This window comes from Rhinopithecus bieti, unplaced genomic scaffold (genome assembly GCF_001698545.2).
Source record: "Rhinopithecus bieti isolate Rb0 unplaced genomic scaffold, ASM169854v2 scaffold_1017, whole genome shotgun sequence".
Classification (NCBI taxonomy): Eukaryota; Metazoa; Chordata; class Mammalia; order Primates; family Cercopithecidae; genus Rhinopithecus; species Rhinopithecus bieti.
The window spans coordinates 3,592,056-3,602,222 of record NW_016803657.1 but is presented as its reverse complement, the minus strand read 5'-3'; the positions used below and the strand labels follow the sequence as shown (position 1 = coordinate 3,602,222).

The 10,167-nt window shown below is 60.0% G+C and overlaps 1 protein-coding gene across 8 annotated transcripts in view; it reads left to right on the top strand.

Moving 5' to 3' along the window:
* The window catches only part of MAD1L1 (mitotic arrest deficient 1 like 1), a 425,376-nt gene that overhangs the window by 330,687 nt on the left and 84,522 nt on the right, over window positions 1-10,167 (top strand). For 3 of the 8 annotated variants that reach the window (XM_017894422.1, XM_017894431.1, XM_017894450.1), the window contains one exon: window positions 6,391-6,581. In XM_017894422.1, coding sequence (XP_017749911.1) covers window positions 6,391-6,581 — 191 coding nt within the window. Of the gene's footprint in view, window positions 1-6,390; window positions 6,582-7,208; window positions 7,990-10,167 lie in introns of those variants that run through there. The other 5 variants (XM_017894384.1, XM_017894413.1, XM_017894393.1 and 2 more) reach the window with 3 other exon arrangements.

Below are 10,167 nucleotides of genomic sequence, written 5' to 3'. Positions count from 1 at the left end.
CCGCCCGCCTCGGCCTCCCAAAGTGCTGGGATTACAGGCTTGAGCCACCGCGCCCGGCCGAGGAACATGTTATTGCCAAGAGGGTTTTCGCCTCCACTGTCTTACTGACCCGGGGGCAGGTGACGTTAGCCCCGCTCCCGCCACACCCAGGGAGGAAAGGGGGCTTAGAGAGGTGAGGTGACTTGTCTGTGAACACACAGGCAGCGTGTGGAGGCTGGAATCACTCCCTTCCTCCTGGCCACGTGGCAGCGTCAGCAGTGGGGCCGGGCCTGCGCCAAGTAGAGTTATCCTCCTGGCTTGGCCTGGGCCTCGGGGGCTGCTTTGTTTAATGGTGAAATATTAGTCCCTTTTTGTGGGTTGTTTAAAGCCTGAAAATCCCAACATGGGTTAACTGTATTTTATTCACTATTTAGAAAGAAAAATGGCTTTGCCCTGAGTCCCCAAAGAAAAATTTCAAAAGCTGCTGCTTCCACTTCCTAAACCGAGCGTTGCTGTGGAGTCTGAGACTTGGGGTCCTCGGTGGCAGCTGTGCAGGGCCCAGACCCAGGCCAGCTCTTCACTGGGGCACCTGTCCAGGTCAGGGACAGGAGCTGGAGAACCGTGGGACAGGGGCAAGGTGGTGGCGGTGGGGAGATAGTGGGGATGGGGGCATGGCAAGGGCTGAGCAGCTGGGAGCTGCTCTGAGGCCATAGGTACCCTCACCGTCCCCTCACAGGCTGAAGCCCTGGAGGCCGCGTGCTCTCACAGTGACCCTGTTAGCCACAGCGGGGATGGGAGTGGAGGCTTGTGGGCGAGGCTATGGCACAGCCTCTCTTGGGCCTGCCTTGATTTTAAGGGCTTTTCTTCTGAGGCCATGGGAAGGCTGTATGTTCAGGGTTGAACATGGGTGTTCAGGGACAGATGCACACGTGTTCGGGGATAAATGAACATTCAGCAGTGGGCGCATGTGTCCTGTCCGCTGTGTGTGTGCTTGCTTGTGGTTAAGCTGACTGTGAAGCTTGCTCAGGGACAGGAGCTCAGGACTGTAGGGGATGGCGGCTTCACTCACTTGCATGTTCAGCATGCGCCTGTCACGCACTTCCATGTTCCAGGTTCTCAGGTGTGATAGTGACACACAGGCCTGGCCCAGCCCACCTGAGCTCAGAGTGCAGCGCAGGGAAAGAGCCTGAGGCCCAGGCATCTGAAACAACTCTGTGGGTGCCACAGTCCACGCCCTGCAGGAAAAGAGCATGGGGAGAACAGGAGCCAGAGGCTGGCGCAATGGAGAAGCCAGGTGCAGGAGAGGCAGCTGGGGAAGGGAGCGCGGCTCAGGGCCTGGGGTGGGGCTGGGACTAGGTCAGGCCAGGGCCAGATGCAGCTGCCGCGACTGCCAGGCCAGGCACCCAGCAGGGCGTGAATACCCCAGGAGAGAGCCCTGCCCCAGCTCGAGTCTTGCTGCGGGAGCGTGGAGATCTGTCTGCCTGGACGGGGACTGGACGGATTAGCGGGAGTGGTGTCAGCCCAGAGAACTAAGGCCAGCCTGGGAAGCGGCTGCTTGGGGCTCAGGGACCCTGTGGAAGTAGTAGGGCTGGCGTCTCTTCCCACTGTGGGGTCTTCCCATGTGGGCCAGCTGCCTCAGCTGTGCAGGGGCTGGCCTCCTCGGAGCAGAGCTGCCCGGTGCCTGTGGGTGCCTGCAGGTGCTTGGTAAACAGCTAGGCCCAGGCTCTTTTTTTTTTCTGCACTCTAGGCTGGAGTGCAGTGGCATGATCTCAGCTCACTACAGCCTCCACCTGCCAGGCTCAAGTGATTCTCCTGCCTCAGCCTCCTAAGTAGCTGGGATTACAGGTGTGAGCCACCACACCCAGCTAATTTTTGTATTTTTAGTAGAGACAGGGTTTCACAATGTTGGCCAGGATGGTTTCGAACTCCTGACCTCAGATAATCCACCTGCTTCAGCCTCCCAAATGCTGGGATTCCAGGTGTGAGTCACTGTGCCCAGCCCCAGGCTGCTCTTAAAATCATCCCAGGACACAGATGGGGGTCAGGCCGGCCTCACGGGAGAGGTCCCAGAGGGAGGTCACAGAGCCCAGGCCCACAGAGCTGGGGGGGTGCTGGGTCCCCTTCCCACTGCAGGACATGCAGCAAGGCTGGAACCTGAGGCAGGGTTCCCCGCACCCTGAGGCTCACATAGCCCGCCCAGCCTGGTTCAGCGTGGGTATAGCTCAGGCTCCGGGGAAGGGCGGAAGTGGATAGGCAGTGCCCTGGGGCTGCACTCCTGAGATCTGTTGGTACCTTGGAAAGGTTCTCTGCTTGCTGTCGTCTGCATGTGCCCCATAACACTGGAAGGAGTAAAGAGGATGTAGAGAAAAGTACTGCGTTTTCCTTTTCCCTCCTTCTGAAAGGCCTGGGCCCTGGCATCTCTGTCCCCATCCCCGTGGGCCACAGCTGTGTGCTGGCACTCCCTGCCCTGCCAAGGTAGAAGCAGTCTCCGTGTTTCAGGCTGTGAACCGGGCCTCTTGAGAAACATGCTGTAAACGCTCCTTTATCCTGACATCCCAGCCCTCAGTGCTGTAAAGCCTCTCTTCCCCACTAGCTAGCCTTTACGTAATGGAGCACAATTTATTTTTATTCTGTCTTCTTCACAGCTGCTTCCTGTGATTCCAGGAGGAGGCAGGTGTGGGGCTAAGGTGGTGAGGGGGTAGCTGTTCAGGCACCAGCGTCGTGGGTGCCTTTGGCCCCCTGCGACACCCCACTGGGCTGGGCCCCGGGCAGCCGCCGCCGCGTCCTCTCTGACTCCCACTTGAACACCTGCTGTTCTCCTTCCTCTCTTGCCCCTCACCGAGGCCTTGAGAGCCCATCAGCACCAGGCCTGTGCCTCTGTGTGCCTGCAGGGTGGTAGCAGGTACCTCCTAGAGGTAGCAAGGGTCCCAGGGGTGTGGAGGAGGGGCCCTCAGCGTCCAGGCAGAGGGGAGCTGCTGCTTCCTTGGCAGGTGCTCCTGCTCCGTGTGGCCAGAGTTCAACATCCCCGGGCAGGGAAGGCGGGAGCCAGGGCTGTGGGTGGGCTGGGCTCGGCTCAGGGCCTCCTTGCGGTTTAGCTCTAAGCCTGGGGTGACCCTGGAGGCCAGCAGGGAGGCCTAAAAGCCTTGGTGGGGCCACCCCTGAGAGCAGGGCTGCAGAGCTGGGCTCCATCCCTGAGCACCCCTGGCACCGCAGGCCTTGAGCACACAGCAGGCTGGGCTGGGCAGGGGACGGGGGCCTGGAGCGCTGCAGGCCGCACCACTGTCTTGCCTCAGCCCATGCACTGCTGTCGCAGGTCGGGCCTGAGAACAGCCTGGGCGGTGCCTCTGTAGTCCCAGGGCCAGGGTCGGGCACAGGGCTGTCACCTCTCACCCTGGGGGTCTCTGCCACTGGCTTCTGGGGTCTCTGAGAGGAGCTTGCCCAGGATCCAGGTCCACAGAATGCAGTCCAGAGGAACCCCGGACTCCTGGCTCACTTGGGAGGAGATCACATGAGAGCAACTGGCAAGAAAGCGATGACATCTCCGAGACGGAAAACCCATCTTTTATTTATTTTATCCAAACCATTGTGTGAATTATTCATTCACATTTATGTAAGCCACTGAATTACAGGGATAAAGGGGGGTCAGAACGCTGCCTTGATCTGCCCCAAGCTGAACCGACTCCGTCGAGGCAGTCTTGTCTGGAGGATGGACCCTTCCCTACCCGGACTGGAGACCAGGGTCAGGGCCCCCTCGCTTCCGCGGGTCTGTGTGGCATGGAGGACGGACCCTTCCCCTCCAGGGCCCTGGGTTTGGCTGTCAGAGGGCGAGAGAGCAGCCCCAGGAGTGAATGCGGCGGCTCCTGCTGTTCCCAGCTGCATGGGGGGTGGTCTCGCCTCTGAGAGGGGGCCCCACACACCACCTTCCTCACCCTGGGACCTCATGCCAACCTGCCATGGGTGGGCCATGCAGCCCGGAGCCCCAGAGCTTCCAGAGGTCTGTGAGTGGCACAGGCGGCTTTGAGGTCTGTCGGAAAACAGGGCTCTTTCCTCCTCCAAGGTCAGGCTGCATTTATTACCAAAATCTAATTCTTCCCCTTTGGACGTCTGAGATCTATCAAAGGCAGCATGGGCCATGTTAGGGTGAAATATGGCCTCTGAAACATGGTCTCTGCGTTCTTCCTTCCGCACGTGGGAACTCCTGCTGCCGACGGCCCCGTCTTCAGGAGGATCAGCCGAGGGACGCAGGGAAGAATATTGGGGTCAGAGCTGCCAATTAACCTTCAGATTTCGTCGCCTGATTCATCAAGGGCCCCGGGCCTCTTCCTGCTGGAGGGGCGGGGCTGTGGAATAACAACGTCCCCCAGGGCCGTCTTTGCCGGCGACAGAGGGAAGAGGCCAGGTCTGGTGAGGGCCGAATCAGTGCCGATGCTGCCATCCCACAGGTGGACGGGCGCCAGGGCCCCTCTGCTGACAGGCCCGCGGTGGTACAGGCCTCGTCTCCTCCCAGTCCCTGACATCTGGATGCCGCTAACAGGGGCCCTGCACTGCTGCTCCTTCCAGAACCCATGGCAGGCAGCGCCCTTGCTCTTGCAGCCAAGCGGCGAATCTCTGTGAGCCTGAGTGTCCTCGTGTGTGAAATTGGATTGATCGTGTTCGTAGCTGTCACAGCCAGGCGGTGAGTGCATTTGCACACGGAACGGGCTGCTCGACTTGAGCTCATGCTTGGGTGTCCCAGGCCCGCACTCTCGGCAGTGGCCTCCAGTGCGTGATCTGGCCTACCGCCTCTGAAGGCAGCTGCCTGCCTGTGTCCGTGTGGTAGACAGAGGACCTGGGAGATGGGGTGAAGGGGTAGGTTCGAGATCACAGGTCAAGGAGGCAGAGCTGAGCTGGACCCGCGGCCCCTCCCACATTCTCCGTCTTCCTCTGTAGACTTGAGGGCTTCTCGTTTGCACTTGGCTCCCCTGTCCCTGATCATCTCCAGGAAGCGACCTGGACTACATCGTCTGCCTTAAACTGGCCCATCAGAGCCTCTTCTGGCCGCTGTGCACAAACTCCCCGGCAGCTCCTCTCTCACTCACTGTGACCTGGCCAGCAGGCACTCACACGTGTACCTTTCCTCACACTCCCCCAGAGTGGGCTGTGGGGGACCCCACACCTGTCCTGGGGCCTTCAGACTCATCTCTAACTCAGGACCAGCCTTCCCCCGGGCACTGCCTGGGGTTGGAACCCTTGTTCTCTCCAACCTTGTGGCTGTGGTTGACTTTAATGTCCTCTTTCTCAGCCCAGCTAGGGAGCTGACCATCCTGTGCCTGGATGTGGGTGCCTACACCAGTCCTGTGATTCAGTTCCTCATAGTGGAGGGAGGCTGGCAGCTGGCCCAGCTCCTGTGACCTGCAGGATAGGGTCCAGCGGGCTCCCGGCCCCGCCTGGAGCGGTCCCAGGCCCCTGGAGGGCTCCCCAGCGCCAGCTCCAGACAGCACTGCTGGGAAGCACCCGGCCTAGGGGACGGCTCTGTGTGCGTCTAAGTGGAACCAGTCCTAATAATTAACGGTGGGGATAAATCGAGGTTTAATTACTTGGAAGGCCTTTCGGGTGAGAAGATTCATGATAATCGCTGTTATCCTCCTGATGGCTCTGCTCAGTAGTTCCTCCCCAAGCAACCGTAAACCCTGGTGGCAGGGGACGGGGCACGGGACTGTACCCTGAATGGTCACTTAGAGCCATGTTGGGGACAGTGGGCCTAGGGGTGCCGGCTCGGCTCTCGTCTCACGAGTGGCCTGGCCTCAGAGGTGGCTGGCAGGTAAAGCCCCGGGGCAATAGGATCCAGAATGTCCAGGTGGCTTCCTGCCTGCCTGCCTGTTTCTCAGTGCTGGCTCCTGCGGGAAAGGCGTCCAACCCCAGAAAGGACCCAGGCAGCAGCCTGGGAACAGATGGTCAGGATCGCTGGGTGGTGTGGCGGCCCAGGCCTTCACTTTGGGACCCACATCCTCAGCAGCAGCTACTCTTCAGGTTCTCGCCTCAGTCACTGGAGTGTTGGGGCAGGTGCGCCCCGAGTCATGCCTGATCCTGCGGCTTCCTGGCAGTGACCGGGTGGCTCCAGGTGTTGTCATTCTGTTGGCTGAGGGCTGGTCCCTCCCGGGCTGCTCGTAGTCTGGCTCTCAGTTACCGTTCTTAATGCAGTAACTTTATTATCACCACCACCAGAGGATCAGCCTTTATCAGCTCACCCCTCACTCTCGTTCTCTCCTGCGTGCCAATGGAGGCTGGCTGGTGTGACACGGGGGCCTCCTGTGTCCCTGGGCAGCCGCCACTCCCGCCTGTACTCAGCTTCCTCCCTGCCCTGGCCGCTCCTGGTTCCCCACCCCTCCGGCCGGGTGCTGCATTCACTGTCTCCTTCCCTCCCTCCCGCAGAGCTGAAGAAGCAGGTGGAGAGCGCCGAGCTGAAGAACCAGCGGCTCAAGGAGGTTTTCCAGACCAAGATCCAGGAGTTCCGCAAGGCCTGCTACACGCTCACCGGCTACCAGATCGACATCACCACGGAGAACCAGTACCGGCTGACTTCGCTGTACGCCGAGCACCCAGGCGACTGCCTCATCTTCAAGGTGGGTCCTGTGTGTGACTGCCCTCTAGCTCTCTGTCTCCTCTCACGGGGAGATCTGACCGTAGCCCTCGGCAAAGGAGCAGCTTTGCGAAGGGGATGGTGTGGAGGGCCAGGCAGGAAGGAGGTGCACTGGGCTATCCTGAGGCTTCACCTCCTGAGGCTTCACCCCCTGAGGCTTCTCAGCCTTGGGCCAACCCTATGTGGCTTTGCAGCCCTGGACTCTCTGGGTGCGGAAGGCCCTGGGCCGCTCCCTTGACTTTCTCAGCCTCTGTCTGTTGCAACTTGGGCTTCGTTCCATAAGGGCTGTGGCCGCAGGCGTGTGTCAGTGTGTTCAGCGGCAGCAGCGCCTGGGTAGAACTGAAGTCCACGTGGGGCCGGGGCAGGGGCGCCTTCTAAGCCGCCAGGCTGCACGGCGGGACAGCAGCCAGAGGCCAGCGCAAGGCGAGGTAGACAGACTAGAAGAGGAAAGGAGAGCCGGCCGCATCTCCACATCCTCGTCCTGTGAGCCAGCAGGCGCTCTTCTGGTTTGCTGGTGAAGCAGGACTGGGTCCACCGTTGTGGACATGAAGAGTCCTTGGGTGAGCAGGGTCCGGTAGCAGAAATCGAGGTGTTACATGTTGACCCTCAGGGTGGAGGTGGCCCCACGTGGACCTCCAGCAGCTGGAAACCCGGGGTGACAACGGCTTGTTCATCACTGCCCCAGCGAGCTAACCTGCCGTTTGTGAAGATGGTGCCGTCGGCCTGGCGTGGCATTGTGGCCCTGGTGAGGCCTTGCAGCCCCGTCTTGGCATGTGGCTGCTTCAGGAAGGTTGGAGGGGGTGCTGGCTGTGGGAGATCAGGATGGGCAGAGACGGGCCCTACCTGGGACTGCTATGGTCTGGAACGGGCGTCTAAACCACCTGCAGTCTGCAGCCTCTGCGCGTCTTTATAGAACCGAAAACCAACTTTGATTTGTATAAAAGCTGTACCCAGTGCGGCCTACGCATGTCCACCAGCCTCTCACAGCAGCGAGCCGCTGCCTGTCTGATTCAGCCTTAGCCTGGCTGTTCCTCATCCTCCTGCACAACCCGCCTGTCTTCACAGCCTGCGCCGCTCTGGGGCCCTGCACCGGGCTTGCTCTGCGTTCCTTCTGGATTTCCTGCTTCTCAGATCACATTCATCCATTTCTGCACTCATGCAAGTCTCAAACCTTTGAATAATAAAAACACACCAAGTCTTTAAATAAGCTATCAGAAATGTACTTCTTCGCTTTTGTATAATTCTGTATACTTTGAATAATTCACAGAGGTGTTTAATGCATTATAGAAATTCTGTGGGTTTTGAAAATGATTAGTATTAATAAAGGCATATTCCGAACCATCATCACTTAACACATCACCCGTTACATCAACATTTACAAATTAAGAGGCGGCATTTCCCCAGATCCCTGCGTGTGCTGTAGTTCAAGCGATGATCTTAGGAAGACCAACTCCAGCGGAACCTTGGGGCACCCTCCTCAGTGTTTTCTATTTAGAGAGTCGAAAATTCCAAAGAGGGAAGCAAGCCAGTCGTCATCCTCCCGCGAAAGGCAGCCGCCGTCCCGCTTTGCTGTTCCCTTTTGGTGTTCTATACCTAGGCACGTATGTAGGCAGGTTCATTTACACCTGGGAACTCAGGATCCTGGGGTTCCATTGTGTGTGCTCCTGTGTTACTTTTTAAAAACCCCGTTAGCAAGTAGCTCCTTGGCCCCTGTCAGCCCTGTGCGGGCTTCTGAAGCGCACCCCTGCCCGGTGTCCTCAGGTTTGCTGGACACCAGGTCCATCCCCGTCATACCCTCGAGCACGGGCCCTGCCGCTCTCCCTGCTCGAGCCAGCATCTCAGCTCCCTCGGCCCTCATCCCGCCCCCAGGACCCCGGCCATGGCAGGATGTTGATAGCAGAAGGCTTGGACTGGCCTCAGCTTGCCAGTGGCCGGACCTTCAGCCCCCACTTCCTGGGCGGGACCTTCAGCCCCCGTGGCGTGTGCGGGAACCCCTGCCCTCCTCCCTGCCTTGGAGCCCTCTTAGCCCCCAGGCTCCTGAGGTCAGGGAGAGGCAGGAAGGGGGCCCCAGGAGGAGGAGGCAGGCAGCAGAGAGCCCAGGAGCTGGCCAGCTCGCCCCAGGCCTGAAGGACACACAGTGTACAGGAGGCCTGGCTCGCCCTGAGGAGCCGCGGTTCCTTCAGGGATCTGGCCTGGGCCCTGCAGCTCTTGCCGGGTGTCCCGCCTCCCTTCCTAGACCCTTGTGATCTGGAGCCTTGGCGCCCTCCCAGGCCACCCCCTCACTGCCCATCCTCCAGCCCTTGCTGTCCCTTCTTTCCACTGGCAGGCCTGGCCTGACCTGACCTTCTGGACCACAGCCTGTCCTGGCCCAAGGCCTGCGTGAATATGTCTTTGCAGGCCCTGTGAGGGCTGGCTGTGCTGGGTCAGGAGCCACGGAGCTGAGGCAGCCGCCTCCGGAAGGACAGACGGGCCACTGGCCCAGCGCTCCACCAGCAAGGCCTGCTGCCCACAGTGGCCCTGCTGCCCACCCTCCCGGCTGCCCACCACACCTGCTCTGGGCCCTGTCCTGGGGGCTCGCACAGGTGTACAGTGTCAGGGAACGAGGTTGCTTTCAGCTTACCCACTTTCCCCGTGTGTGACATGCACTGTGTTTTCATGCTTGAAGCTCACAGGATCGGGGAGATTAAGAAAAGGATGGAAGGGCTTTACAAGTTGGTGTTTGCAGGCAGGGCTGAGAGCTCCGGGGTGGGCCTGGCAGGGCGATCTCTGGGCAACCCAGGCAGGGGGCTGACTGAGGTGAGCGTGTGGGCTGGTGCCCAAGCACAGCTGTTGCCAGCGGGGTGCTGGCTGGGCCTCTGCCTTGTCTGTAAAGCAGGCACAGTTACGTCTGACCCGCAGGAGTAAGTGGGGCCACGTTCCTGGCACTCCCGTCATGGTTGCCGAGACCCCACCTTGGTCCATCATTTTCATTTCTGAGCAGTGAAGTCCCCGCAGGCAGAAGCTGCCAACTTGTGCCTGCGTTTCTCCCTGGAACCCCAGCACCAAGGCCCACCGGCTCCGTCCTCTTCACCTGGGCCCAGCTCGCTTGTAGACCCCTTCTCCAGGAAGCCCTCTTGGGTTCCTCAGATGTGGGACCCCTTCTTCTGCTGGCTCCCCTCCTAGAACACCTGCCACCTTGTGTTTTTCCTGACAGGCAACTCTGCCAGAAGTTTTATTCTGTTGGGTTAGTTGTCCCTTGAGGGTCCCCAGGGAGCCTAAGCATGCCCCTCCTGTGTTTCTCCCCCACTGCTGGGTGCCTGGTTTTTAAAGATGCTTCTTGCTCCATTTCTCTCCCAGGCTTCCTTTCACAGCCTCTTTCCCCTGGCCTCACCCAACCCCCACCCTCTCCTCCTGCTCTTCCTCCTCCCTCTCCGCTCCTCCTCCTCCCTCTCCGCTCCTCCTCCCACTCCACATTCTCTCCTGCCCAGCCCACGTGCCCAGCACCCCACTCGCCCCCTCCCCTCTTTGAAGGGCTGGGGCCTCCCAGACCTTCCTGCGCCCCATCTGATTGACGTGGAGGGATCTCCTGC